At 46.0% G+C, this 15,023-nt stretch overlaps 1 protein-coding gene across 2 annotated transcripts in view; it reads left to right on the forward strand.

Moving 5' to 3' along the window:
- Window positions 1-15,023, forward strand: part of KDM7A (lysine demethylase 7A) — a 79,973-nt gene that overhangs the window by 13,362 nt on the left and 51,588 nt on the right. For both annotated transcript variants that reach the window (XM_066633933.1, XM_066633934.1), the window contains exon 2: window positions 14,671-14,756. In XM_066633933.1, the coding sequence (XP_066490030.1) occupies window positions 14,671-14,756 (86 nt within the window). The remainder of the gene's footprint in view (window positions 1-14,670; window positions 14,757-15,023) is intronic.

Consider the following 15,023-nt stretch of genomic DNA (forward strand, 5'->3'; position numbering starts at 1 on the left):
TATCAAAACAATGTAGCATCAATATACAAATAAAAAAAGGAAATGGCAGGTGTCAGGTGCTGTATCCCCTAGGGATACAATCCCCTAGGGACAATCCCCTAGGGGGGACCCCTTCTCCAGGGGATGGGCCCGTATCCGAGCGCACTCGGGATACTCCTAGGTGGGAGGGGGGTCGGGGGCTTCTTGTAGTGGGGGATTCGATTATTAGAAACATAGAGAGGGGGGTTTGCGACGGATGTGAGGACCGCATGGAGACTTGCCTGCCTGGTGCGAAGGTTGCGGACATCACTTCTCGTCTAGACAGGCTAGTAGACAGTGCTGGGGGAGAGGTAGCGGCTGTGGTGCATGTCGGCACCAACGACGTGGGCAAGTGTAGCTGGGAGGTCCTGGAGGCCAAATTTAGGCTTTTAGGCAGGAAGCTGAAAGCCAGGACCTCAAAGGTAGCATTCTCTGAAGTGCTACCTGTTCCACACGCAGGGCCAGCTAGGCAGGCAGAGATCAGGGGTCTCAATGCGTGGATGAGACGGTAGTGTAGGGGGTTTAGATTCGTTAGGCACTGGGGAACTTTTTGGGACAAGCGGGGCCTGTACAAGAGGGACGGGCTCCATTTGAACCAGAATGGAACCAGACTGCTGGCGCATAACATTAAAAAGGTGGCAGAGCAGCTTTTAAACTGATCCCTGGGGGAAGGCCGACAGGAGCCGAGGGGCATCCGGTTCGGGACTCCTCATCCCTATGGGATGAGGATGGGGAGGTTAGAGAACAACAAGACAAAGGCAGAGTAGAAGAAGAAATTGGGAAAGGTAGGGTGATGGGATGTGATAGATGGTTTAGCACAATGAGAGGATGCGGGGACAAAGGAGCGAATAAGCAGCCCATCCTGGGGCATTCCGTGTATAAATGCTTTTATGCGAATGCCCGAATTCTACGAGCAAAGGTGGGAGAACTGGAATGTCTGGTGACAAGGGAAAACATTGACATAGTGGGCATAATGGAAACCTGGTGGAATGCGGAGAATCAGTGGGATACCGCAATCCCGGGCTATAAACTCTACAGGAGGGACAGGCAGGGGCGTGTTGGAGGTGGGGTGGCCCTTTATGTTAAGAAAGGGATAGAATCCAGCAAAGTAGAGATTGAAGGTGGGTCCGACTCCACCGTAGAATCTCTGGGTTAAATTACCAGGCTTGTGCAGCGATGTAATACTGGGGGCGTGTTATCGTCCTCCAGACCAGAAATCTGATGGGGACCTTGAAATGAGGAAACAGATCAGGGAGGTGACAAGGAGGGACAGGGTTGTAATCATGGGGGACTTCAATTATCCTCATATTGACTGGGTCAATTTGTGTTCTGGTCACGATAAGGAAACCGGATTTCTTGACGTGCTAAGTGACTGTGGCTTAGATCAGCTAGTCACGGAGCCCACCAGAGGACAGGTGACTCTGGATTTAATATTGTGCGGTACGCAGGACCTGGTTAGAGATGTAAATGTTACTGAACCATTGGGGAACAGTGATCATGCTGCGATCCGTTTTGACGTGCGCGTTGGGGGAAGAATATCAGGCAAATCTCTAAAAAAACCCTTGACTTCCGACGGGCGGACTTCCCTCAAATGAGGAGGCTGGTTAGAAGGAGGTTGAAAGGGAGGGTAAAAAGAGTCCAATCTCTCCAGAGTGCATGGAGGCTGCTTAAAACAACAGTAATAGAGGCCCAGCAGAGGTGTATACCGCAAAGAAAGAAGGGTTCCACTAAATCCAGGAGGGTGCCCGCATGGCTAACCAGCCAAGTTAGAGAGGCTGTGAACGGCAAGGAAGCTTCCTTCCATAAATGGAAGTCTTGCCCTAATGAGGAGAATAAAAAGGAACATAAACTGTGGCAAAAGAAATGTAAGAAGGTGATACTGGAGGCCAAGCAAGACTATGAGGAACGCATGGCCGGCAACATTAAGGGGAATAATAAAAGCTTCTTCAAATATGTTAGAAGCAGGAAACCCGCCAGAGAAGCGGTTGGCCCTCTGGATGGTGAGGGAGGGAAAGGGGAGATAAAAGGAGACTTGGAGATGGCAGAGAAATTAAATGAGTTCTTTGCATCTGTCTTCACGGCAGAAGACCTCGGGCAGATACCGCTGCCCGAACGGCCCTTCCTAACCGAGGAGTTAAGTCAGATGGAGGTTAAAAGAGAAGATGTTTCAGACCTCATTGATAAATTAAAGATCAATAAGTCACCGGGCCCTGATGGCATCCACCCAAGGGTTATTAAGGAATTGAAGAATGAAGTTGCAGATCTCTTGACTACGGTATGCAACTTGTCCCTCAAAACGGCCACGGTGCCAGAAGATTGGAGGATAGCAAATGTCACGCCTATTTTTAAAAAGGGAAAGAGGGGGGACCCGGGAAACTATAGGCCGGTCAGCCTAACATCCATACCAGGTAAGATGGTGGAATGCCTCATCAAAGATAGGATCTCAAAACACATAGACGAACAGGCCTTGCTGAGGGAGAATCAGCATGGCTTCTGTAAGGGTAAGTCTTGCCTCACGAACCTTATAGAATTCTTTGAAAAGGTCAACAGGCATGTGGATGCAGGAGAACCCGTGGACATTATATATCTGGACTTTCAGAAGGCGTTTGACACGGTCCCTCACCAAAGGCTACTGAAAAAACTCCACAGTCAGGGAATTAGAGGACAGGTCCTCTCGTGGATTGAGAACTGGTTGGAGGCCAGGAAGCAGAGAGTGGGTGTCAATGGGCAATTTTCACAATGGAGAGAGGTGAAAGGGGTGTGCCCCAAGGATCTGTCCTGGGACCGGTGCTTTTCAACCTCTTCATAAATGACCTGGAGACAGGGTTGAGCAGTGAAGTGGCTAAGTTTGCAGACGACACCAAACTTTTCCGAGTGGTAAAGACCAGAAGTGATTGTGAGGAGCTCCAGAAGGATCTCTCCAGACTGGCAGAATGGGCAGCAAAATGGCAGATGCGCTTCAATGTCAGTAAGTGTAAAGTCATGCACATTGGGGCAAAAAATCAAAACTTTAGATATAGGCTGATGGGTTCTGAGCTGTCTGTGACAGATCAGGAGAGAGATCTTGGGGTGGTGGTGGACAGGTCGATGAAAGTGTCGACCCAATGTGCGGCGGCAGTGAAGAAGGCCAATTCTATGCTTGGGATCATTAGGAAGGGTATTGAGAACAAAACGGCTAGTATTATAATGCCGTTGTACAAATCTATGGTAAGGCCACACCTGGAGTATTGTGTCCAGTTCTGGTCGCCGCATCTCAAAAAAGACATAGTGGAAATGGAAAAGGTGCAAAAGAGAGCGACTAAGATGATTACGGGGCTGGGGCACCTTCCTTATGAGGAAAGGCTACAGCGTTTGGGCCTCTTCAGCCTAGAAAAGAGACGCTTGAGGGGGGACATGATTGAGACATACAAAATTATGCAGGGAATGGACAGAGTGGATAGGGAGATGCTCTTTACACTCTCACATAATACCAGAGCCAGGGGACATCCACTAAAATTGAGTGTTGGGCGGGTTAGGACAGACAAAAGAAAATATTTCTTTACTCAGCGTGTGGTCGGTCTGTGGAACTCCTTGCCGCAGGATGTGGTGCTGGCGTCTAGCCTAGACACCTTTAAAAGGGGATTGGACAAGTTTCTGGAGGAAAAATCCATTATGGGGTACAAGCCATGATGTGTATGCGCAACCTCCTGATTTTAGAAATGGGTTATGTCAGAATGCCAGATGCAGGGGAGGGCACCAGGATGAGGTCTCTTGTTATCTGGTGTGCTCCCTGGGGCATTTGGTGGGCCACTGTGAGATACAGGAAGCTGGACTAGATGGGCCTATGGCCTGATCCAGTGGGGCTGTTCTTATGTTCTTATGTATGAAAAATGACTTTTTTTTGTCCTGCTGTTATGGAAGAGCGGTCCAGCTGATCATTTGGCTGCAAATCAATTTGATTATTGTATTTTGGTTGCAAATCAATAATTTGATTATTGCATTTTTATGAATTGTTTGCGGTGGCAAGAAAAGCAAGATACAATTTTTTTTTAAAAAAGCTGAAGTGCATAACAGGAGCCCAGATCCAGCAGTGGACAAATTTCTTTGGGAAGTGTACAATCAGGGTATGAAGGCTTCTTCCTGCATTGTTTGCCCAGCAGCGACTTATTAAGAGATATATTGCCTCTGAACATGGACATTTTCATTGTTTTCTGGCACACAGACAGTTTTGTATCTTCAGACTCACAGAGAAAGTCCACCTCTGAGACCTAATGTAAATGTTTATTGGTTAATTTAATATTATATATATAAAATAAATATATTGAACAGTTTCATTTATGATATGGAAACGTAATTCACTGTGCGCCTGCTGGGCTCTGCGTTGAAGTATTTGTGTGGCCCCTGGCTGCCAAAAGTTGGCCCCCCTGGTCTAGATAGTGCCAATTTTCCAGGTCAGATTTGGAATAAATATTTAATCTGCATTAGTTTGGCATTAAGTAAAGTAGGCCTTTAAATTGGTGATTCTTGCTGAAAATGTTGAGTTCATTCTTGCTCAGCAGCGTTTAATGCTGATGTTGCCACAAAAGCATAAAGCTTCTATACAGAAATCACTTTTACGTTATTTTTAAAAGCCAACTAGAGTAAGAAAGTGTTATGAATTTTTAATACGTTGTGGTAGTTTAGATCTATTTATTTTCATCTGAAGCTTTTGGGTGACATACTGCAAGTAGGTTGCTGAGTTCACTTTATATACTTCATTGTTCTTTTTACATGTTTTATTCACTTTTAAGGCTGCTCAGAAAAAGTGGGGAAAGGGAAGAATAACAGTCTGAACTGAAAACTTCAAACACTGGGTCTATTTCTGTACTAGATTATTGATATGTATAAACACTTGGTTTGGTTTAACACACACACACACACACACACACACACACACACACACACACACACACACACACACAGGATTTAAGTACCCTACTAAGAGTAGGATTTTGCATGTATTTCTGCTGAACCAATTTACAATCCTCACTTTCTGCCCCATTTTTCTGATTGTGTAAAGGGTGATAGGAAAGCTGGGTGAGAGGCTCTAGCTATTTGGATCAGAAATTACTCAAACATTCTTATTTGGAAGGGAAGATGCATGCAATTAAAAGCCTCTAGATTGCAGGATACCGCTTATTTTTTAGTCCAGTTAGTAGTTGTAGAGTTCTTTGCTTCCCTTGGTCAAAGTGAATACCAATCCAGGTGTTGCCTATTTTATTCTTGGGAGGTGGGACTGAATCTAATTTATTTTTATTTTTCTGCAGATCAGTGACACCCATTTTAAATGACATTTACAGAAATTGTTCAAACTTTTGAATGGTCTTGTTGTGGTTTAAAATTCCATGATATAAGCCAGCATTTCTCAAAGTTGCTCCTACTGAGACATGGGGCTCCCTGAGAGGAACTCAGGGGCTCTATGAACACACCATAATGGCCACCCTTTGCTCAGTGCTGTCCATTCTGTGCATGTGCTGGTGCTCTGGGGTTCCCCACGTCTCCATTTAGGGGAGCGTTAAGGGCTCCGGAGATGAAGATGTTTGATAACTGGAGACTGAAACATTTGAGAACTGCTGGTGTAAGCTGTCCTGATAGTCTCTTCAGTGGGACAGAAAGTCAAGGTATAAATGTTTTTAAGTAAATGGAGTTGTGTAAGGGACAAGAGTAGAAGGAAAAGAGATGGTCTGGGGAAGAAGAAAGAGTGCAGATTGCCACTGTTGGTTATTGTTTCCTTTGTATATGTCTACTCCTCACTCACTTTAAAAAAAAGTACCTTTCTGGAAGTGAGGTGGTGCTTCTTCCAGTGTTGTTGTTCTGTCCCTGCTCTGTTGCTCTATTTCATAACAAAGAGAGTGAAGGAAGTATGTGGGGACAAATGGGACAAGGTAAAGCAGCTACAAATGTGACCACTGGATGTAGGCTGCCATTTGCGCCCATCTGCTGCTTGAAGTAGCCATTTCATCTCACTGCATGGGTGGGCTATCTAGCCCTGGCTTCACCTTTCTAAAATGGAAGTTCTTAAGTTTGTTGGTGCTAGCATCCCTAAGTTATAAAGAATTGTGCAAACATCTTGCAGGGTAATGTTTTCATTTATCTTAGCCATTAGCAAAGAGGTAACTGGATGAGTGCAAAAGTCGGGTAAACTGTTTTGTTTGGATAAAACAAGTTTGGTAGTTACTAGTATACTGAAAATATTTCATGTTGTGCTTGACTTATTCCAGCTGACTGAAAACATGTCAGTGATTGGCAGTTTGCTCCTTTGCTGACCAAGCTGCCCCATACTTTATCAAAACATTGTGACTGTTACCTAAACACTCATCCTTGTCTTTGTTTTCTTAACTTCTCTTAATTTGACTTACTGTTGCCCAATAATACTTATGATGATTGTACCTACCCACCAACCTATGCTCAGGGTTATTTGGTAAGTAAAAGTTTTACAAGTGTACTACATATGCATTTATTAATGCATATGCCAGTTTGGCTGTACTTGTCGTAAGAGGCGACTAAACAGCCACCGGGTAGATGGGACTCGTCAGCCTAGGAAGGCAACTCTGGCAACTCCTGCGACGCCGCTGGAACCAACCGTATTGGCTTCTGCCTTTCCATTGGACCATTCCAGCGACATGGAGAGGGGGGATTTGCTGCATGGGTAACAGCCTATCCTCCATACCTTCTTTACCCAGGCTTCGCGCACTGGAGAGGACACTCCAACTTCGCCATACGGCGTCGGCACAACACGGGAAGCAGCAGTTTACCGGTTATAAGTCTTTGCTCGATTGGCGTAGAGCATGACGCCAGGGGCTGCTTCCGACGGTGGGAGAGATCATTGCATCTCATTGGGCAGCTACCGCCCGCCTTAAGCTGGGCAGTCCCCAGCCAGTAAGGTGTTGCCTCGCCACGGTCCGTTAACCTCATGGGGTGCGTGGGGTTTAGGGTGAAAACCGACAAGCGGATCGACAACTCTGCACCATGCAACAGAAAACAGAAAACTACTGCCCTAAAGCTGGGCACCTGGAACGTTAGGACAATGACACCTGGCTTCTCTGATGACCTGCAAGAAATAGACGACGCACGCAAAACAGCTGTCATCGACATGGAGCTGAGCAGACTGCAGATGGACATCGTCGCCCTTCAAGAGACTAGGCTGCCAGATTCCGGATCTGTCAAGGAGAGAAATTTCTCATTTTTCTGGCAGGGAAAACCACCAAACGAAACCAGGGAACATGGCGTTGGCTTTGCGGTCAGAAATACTCTGCTGAAATCCATCATCCCACCTACTGTGGGAAGTGAAAGAATTTTGTCCCTGCAGCTCCAGTCATCAGCAGGACCTGTCACTCTCATCAGTGCTTATGCACCGACTCTGTCGTCTCCAGCAGAAGCCAAAGACAAATTCTATGATGACCTGGCCACCACTGTCAAGAAAATCCCTGTAAAAGAGCCATTGTTCATCCTCAGCGATTTCAATGCTAGAGTTGGTGCTGATAACAGTTCATGGCCCACTTGCTTAGGTCAGTTTGGCACTGGGAGGATGAACGAAAATGGCCAACGCCTGCTAGAGTTTTGCTGTCATCACGGTCTCTGTGTCAGCAACACGTTCTTCAACACAAAGCCCCAACATAGAGTCTCTTGGAGACATCCAAGATCAAAGCACTGGCACCAGCTCGACCTGATCCTCACCAGACGCTCCAGCCTTCCCAGCATCAAGATCACACGCAGTTATCATGGTGCTGCCTGCGACACTGACCACTCTCTGGTGTGCAGCAGAGTGAAACTGCAAACAAAGCGACTGTATCACACGAAAAAGGAAGGAAGACCTCGCATTGATACCAGCAAGACCCGGGATCAGAGAAAAGTGGAGGAATTTGCACAAGCGCTTGAGGAATCTCTTCCAGGCCCGGCCGACGCAAACGCATCCAACAGATGGGAACATTTCAAGAATACCGTTTACAACACCGCCTTGTCCATATTCGGCAAGAAGACCAACAAGGCGGCAGACTGGTTTGAAGCCCACTCTGAGGAGTTGACACCAGTCATTGAGGAAAAGAGGAGAGCTCAAGCAGCATACAAGGCCTGTCCCAGTGAGCGCAACCTGCAGGTCCTCCGAACTGCTCGCAGCAAAGTCCAACAGACTGCCAGGAGATGTGCTAACAACTACTGGCTCCAGCTCTGTTCCGAGATACAGATAGCAGCTGACACGGGCAACATTAAAGGGATGTATGATGGTATCAAGCAGGCCCTAGGTCCAACACAGAAGAAAATTGCCCCTCTGAAGTCTGCAACAGGCGAGGTCATCCAGGATCGGGCGCAGCAGATGGAACGCTGGGTGCAGCACTACTCTGAGCTATATTCCAGAGAAAATGTAGTCACCGAAGAAGCACTGAACAACATTGAGTGCCTGCCTGTGCTGGAAGAGCTTGACAGTGAACCAACCCTAGAAGAACTTCACGTGGCCCTGGACTCCCTTGCCTTTGGCAAGGCACCTGGAAAAGACAGCATCCCTGCTGAAGTCCTAAAATGCTGCAAAGAGATCATCGTCACTGAGCTGCATGAAATCCTCTGTCTCTGCTGGAGAGAAGGTGAAGTACCTCAAGACATGAGGGATGCAAACATCATCACGCTGTACAAGAACAAAGGTGACAGGGGTGACTGCAACAACTACCGCGGCATCTCTCTCCTTAGCGTTGTAGGAAAGCTGTTTGCCCGAGTTGTACTAAAGAGGCTCCAGGTACTTGCAGAGAGCGTCTATCCAGAATCGCAGTGTGGATTCCGAGCCAACAGGTCCACCACTGATATGGTATTCTCCCTTAGACAACTGCAGGAGAAATGCAGGGAACAACGACAGCCACTCTTTATAGCCTTCATAGATCTCACAAAGGCTTTTGACCTGGTCAGCAGAGACGGCCTCTTCAAGATTCTCCCCAAGATTGGATGTCCACCCAGGCTCCTCAGCATCATCAGATCTTTCCACAAGGACATGAAGGGCACTGTTGTCTTCGATGGCTCCACATCAGACCCTTTTGACATCCAAAGCGGAGTGAAGCAGGGCTGTGTTCTTGCACCAACCTTGTTTGGGATTTTCTTCGCTGTCCTGCTGAAGCAGGCCTTTGGAACTGCAACAGAAGGCATCTATCTCCGGACCAGATCAGACGGAAAGCTCTTCAACCTCTCCAGACTGAGAGCAAAATCCAAAGTCCAGCTGAAATGTCTGCGTGACTTCCTCTTTGCTGACGATGCAGCTGTCACTACCCACTCTGCCAAAGATCTCCAGCAGCTCATGGATCGTTTTAGCAAGGCCTGCCAAGATTTTGGACTGACAATCAGCCTGAAGAAAACACAGGTCATGGTTCAGGATGTGGACTCACCTCCCTGCATTACAATCTCTGAGCATGAACTGGAGGTTGTCCATGACTTTGTGTACCTTGGCTCAACGATCTCCGACACTCATTCTCTCGATACCGAGCTAAACAAGCGCATCGGTAAAGCAGCTACCACGTTTTCCAGACTCACAAAGAGAGTCTGGTCCAACAAGAAGCTGACGGAACATACCAAGATCCAGGTCTACAGAGCTTGCGTCCTGAGTACACTTCTGTACTGCAGCGAGTCATGGACTCTTCGCTCACAACAGGAGAGGAAACTGAGCGCTTTCCACATGCGCTGCCTCCGACGCATCCTCGGCATCACCTGGCAGGACAAAGTTCCAAACAACACAGTCCTGGAACGTGCTGGAATCCCTAGCATGTATTCACTGCTGAAACAGAGACGCCTGCGTTGGCTTGGTCATGTCGTGAGAATGGATGATGGCCGGATCCCAAAGGATCTCCTCTATGGAGAACTCGTGCAAGGAAAGCGCCCTACAGGTAGACCACAGCTGCGATACAAGGACATCTGCAAGAGGGATCTGAAGGCCATAGGGATGGACCTCAACAAGTGGGAAACCCTGGCCTCTGAGCGGCCCGCTTGGAGGCAGGCTGTGCAGCATGGCCTTTCCCAGTTTGAAGAGACACTTTGCCAACAGTCTGAGGCTAAGAGGCAAAGAAGGAAGGCCCATAGCCAGGGAGACAGACCAGGGACAGACTGCACTTGCTCCCAGTGTGGAAGGGATTGTCACTCTCGGATTGGCCTTTTCAGCCACACTAGACGCTGTGCCAGAACCACCTTTCAGAGCGCGATACCATAGTCTTTCGAGACTGAAGGTTGCCAATATAGCAACTACATTTGAATTATCACTAGATGTGTTTAGTATCACCATGTGGAGTGGCACTACAGTGTGTCACATGAGTGCGGTGCGTGAGCAGTTCAGAATGGTTAATGCTTGAGATACTCATAAAACAAAGAGCTGTGATTGAATTCCTCATTGTGGAAGAAATCGGTCAGTGGCGTCACTAGGATTCAAGTCACTTGGTGCGGGAGGCCTGCGTGTCACCCCATGTAGTGGGCGGGGCAACGCTCCAAGTGGTCATGGTGATGTACCATTGCCTCACCCCCACCAGTTTTTTGTAGTCTACCAGTTCTGTAGTCTGCCTGCAATAACAACCCCCCAAAAAGAATCAGTCAGATTTCCAGCTCTCCCCATTGCTCAGCTTAAAGTTCTTTTATTTCAGGCATATCAAGATAAAGACCCACCTGGCTTTGCTGGTGCAAAATAGAAAACATGCCCCATACCAGTTCAAACCACTTTTATGTCCTTTTTAGTGGGGGGGGGGGGGCTGCTTCTGGACGTTAGTTGCACTCCAGCTCCATTGGATTGGGACCATTCTGGTGTCCTCACATTCCCCTTTGCCTGGCCTGACCACCAGCCAAGGCATGTCTGCCTACTCATGAGTAAATGCAACATGAGGCTGCTTCACTTTCCATAGGGCTCCAAAGACTCACAGCTGGGAGGGGGGACCTCCTTCTCCGTGTTTTTTTGGGCTGCAATCATTGGATCAGGACCATTCTGACCTCTTTGGAGTCCTCTCAGCCTGCCTTGACTAAGGCAAGTCTGCCTACTTGCGAGTAAACGCAACCATGTGACTTTGTTTCGGGCACAGACTTGCAGCTGGGAGGGAGGAGCTTCTCGGGTGTTTTTTGGGGGCTGCATTCATTGGATTGGGACCATTGTGGTGTCATTGGATTCCTCTCAGCCTGCCCTTTCCGATGGGCTATGGCAAGTATGCCTACTTGCGAGTAAATGCACGATACGGCTCACTTTCACTTTCCATAGGGCTCCATGCATTTTTTACTTCTGGTTTTTTGGCCATAACCTTTGAACAAAAGGAGCTATTCCAATTCTGTTTTTGCATTGCACTCCACTGGCCATTCCGCATCCAACGGTGTATGGCATGACGGGGTAGCTCCTAACACCGTGATGTTAGCGCGTCCTCCCCCCAGGGCGCGTTACCCCCAGCGCGTCACCCAGTGCGGCCCGCACCCCCTAGCAATGCCAGTGAGTCAGTCCAATTGAGATCTGTTCTTGACTTCAAAATGTGTATGGTGATAGTACTATTGACATAAGTACAGTCAGACACTGAGTGAGTTGCTTCAAGAAACAACATCATTGACAAGTCTCACAGCAACCAACTAGCAACAGTAACAGAAGACAACAAGAGTTGTATCAACACGCTCATCAAAGAGGACTGCCGCATCACAACATGTGAGCTGTGTGATGCAGTAAGCCTCAGAAAAATAGCTGTGAGGAACATAATTGAAGAGTTTGACTGCAGAAAGGTTTGCTTTCAGGCCCAGTGAGTCCTGAAAATGCTGACAGATGAGCCTGGAAAGTCATTTAGCTGGAACTATTTGAATGCTATGGACACAAAAGGGGATCTTTCGGTCATGTTTGTCATAGGAGATGAAACCTTGTCTACCATTAAGACTCTGAGAAGAAAAAAACAGTCGATGTAATGACACCATAAGACCTAACTACATAAGAAGAAATTCAAGAGTACCTTTTGTGGGAAAAGTCATCACAACAGTGTTCTTGGACTAAAATTGGGTGCTGCTTGTCTTCATGGAGACAGAGACCAAGATTAACTCAGTGATATGTGGATACACTAAAAAAGTTGAAAACTTGTGTTTGTAGGGTTCGACCTGACAGAAACATGAACAGCATCCTCCTTCTCCAGAACTGTGCAAGACATTACATCGGTTTGCACACGAGGGAAGCAATTGCAAGACTTCCTCACCCTTCTTATAGTCCAGATCTGGCACCTGCCAATTATCACCTTTTTGGCCACTTGAAGGATGTGCTTGCCACTTCATAGACAATGATGAGCTAAAATCAAGTGTTCATGATGACCTCTGAAACTGCAGCAAGGAATTTTATGAGGTTGGAATACAATGTTTCATTCACAGATGGCCGAAGTGCATAGAAAATGATGGTGACTTTGTAGAAAAATAACAGGATGCTTATGAAAGATTAAGGAATACTTTGTGTAAATGCCATAACTTTAGCAATTAATGTTTTTGAGAAAAAGTAGAAGGCATTACTTTTCTACCAACACTGATGTTCACAGGCATTAGATTGTGTCTTCGGTTATATAATTGTCTTCATCAGCTATTTAGTCCTATACTGCTGTTATTACTTGTTTGGTGTAAAATGTTAATACAGGCATACTTTGGTATCCATGGTTTCAGTTGTCCACAGATACCATGGGTACAAGGGACACCTTTTAAAAAGAGAGGGGAACATTTTTAAAAAATCTTGTTTTAATAAAAAATTTAAAACTTTCCTCTGTCTTTTTAAAGGCATTCCCATTATCCACAGTTTCAGGTATCTACGGGGCAGTATGGAACGGAAACCCAGCGGATACTGGGGCATACCTGTAATTCCCTCCTTGCTAATTTGAAAGAACATAATCTGATGCATAAAATGTAAGGACTTTTTATTGGGGTGGTTTCACTCCCTGCTGATATGGCACTTAACTTTTAGGGAAATGTTGACAGATGCATAAAGGATGGGGACAGAACAAGTCAAGTTCCCATAAATTAATGGTCTGGTGGACAAGGTAGAAGAAGAATGCACAAGGGCTGGATCTGTGGATACTTGCTGGAGAGAGCGAAAACCCCTGTGCCAGGCAATATGTACTGATTATCATCTTAATTTAGGTTTTAAAATATAATGCACATTCATCTCTTACATGTCTATAAGCATGTGAATAGCATCCTTGGAGATAAGCAGTTAAATAACTCGAGAATCCATTATGTTGCAGATTCTTTATTCAATTATCAATGTTGTGGTCCCTCTTTAAAAACCAGATCTAGTGTCTTGTTTCTGGATCCGTGTTCAGCTCCATTTTGGGGGAAAATGAGTTCTCATTAAAAAGGATGGTGTCCAAGCAAAATTGATTATGTCAGTGGTTCTCAAACTTTTAGCAGTAGGACCCACTTTTTATCCGTCAGGACCCCCTAGTAATGTCAGTAATGTGAAAGAAGGCGCAGTCCTAACCCCTTACGTCAGTGCTTCCTAGCACTGACATAAGGGCAATGCAGCTGTGAGGTAAGGGAACAAACATTCCCTTACTTTCAGGAGGCCTCCATGAGTGACACCCAACTGCAGGATGCAGCACATGTCCCATTGGCACTGCTATGCCAGTGCTGGAAAGCACTGACATAAGGAGCTAGGATTGCGCCCAGAATCTGTCAGGACCCACCAGTAGTGATATCATGACCAGAAGTGACATCAGGCAGGAAAATTAACAATCCTGGGCTGCAAGCCTATCCACACTTACCCAGGAGTAAGTCCCATTTACTGTCATTGTTAAAAGCATATACATACTAGCCTGTTAAAGTACAGATGTGTAACATTTCCCCAAATGCAGTTACATTCCATGGTAGCATCAAGTCTAATATATTAAAAATAAAATATTGAAATGAATGGGAATCCATCTGAAATTGGCTCACAACCCACCTAGTGGGTCCCAACCCACAGTTTGAGAAACATTGGATTATGTTGCCAGTGACCCTCTGCCAGTGGAACAGGAATAAGCATCTTAGGGTTGAGTTTGTTCTCAGACTACTTAGTAACTGGATGTTAATTCCAACTGCAGCTTGCTGAAGTAGGTCCTGTTCATGTATATGAATAAAATTGCTGGTAACCAGATTCTATTGTGCTGTCACAAGGAGAGACTTATGCTGCAGCAGCTAAAGCAACATCTAATGCCAGACAAGTGAGAGGGAGCCATCCTGCTAGTTACTAGAACTTCTGTGTACAAAATTGTGATGGCTTCTGTAAAGTCACTATAGGTGTGCAGTATTTGCGCCACCTAGGATTTTGTGTGTGTGTGTAGTTAGATGACTGTGCTAGGCTGAAGTGCTTATCAGCCTTCCCTCTCTTAGCAGGAGTATAGTAGGGGAAGAGTGAATTGTTTTTTCTAGCTGTAGCATCAGGCATAAACCACACTTACCCCCACCCCGCTGCTGTACCTAAAGACCCCGCTGCTGTACCTAGGCCGTAGGTGGCCGAAGGTGGCAAGTATAATCAGTTGTGAAGTAGAATGTTGTCAGGATGACACTTTCAGGGTACGTATTGTAAAAATTCTAAATTTCAGGTGTCCTAATGTTGGTATCTGTAGCATCTGATAACTTTCTCTAAAATTGCAATGAAATAATTTGGTTTGAAGTAACTAAACATACTTTTCTCTCCCTTCTTTTTAGTTGTGTCAAAGTAGAAGAGCACCATGCTGTTGACATTGACCTGTACCACTGTCCCAATTGTGCAGTACTTCATGGTCCCTCATTAAGTAAGTAAAGAATGAATGCTAAAGCAGAAATGCATGACAGTTTGTATTAACTAGAGATGTAACCAACTCTGCATAGGGAAATGTTGGCCAAGAAGGTCAGGATAGAATTTAGGATTTATTAACAATAAAGCAATCTAATCTTAAACTTTTAACAATTGTAAACGTTTATCTTATATATAAAATAGCAAAAAAATTTTGGTGTGTTGCTTTGTCTACCTTTGTTCTTAAAAAGGTAGGTAAATAGCATGTGAAGGAAGGCCAAAGTCC

Source organism: Tiliqua scincoides, chromosome 7, assembly GCF_035046505.1.
Source record: "Tiliqua scincoides isolate rTilSci1 chromosome 7, rTilSci1.hap2, whole genome shotgun sequence".
Lineage (NCBI taxonomy): Eukaryota > Metazoa > Chordata > Lepidosauria > Squamata > Scincidae > Tiliqua > Tiliqua scincoides.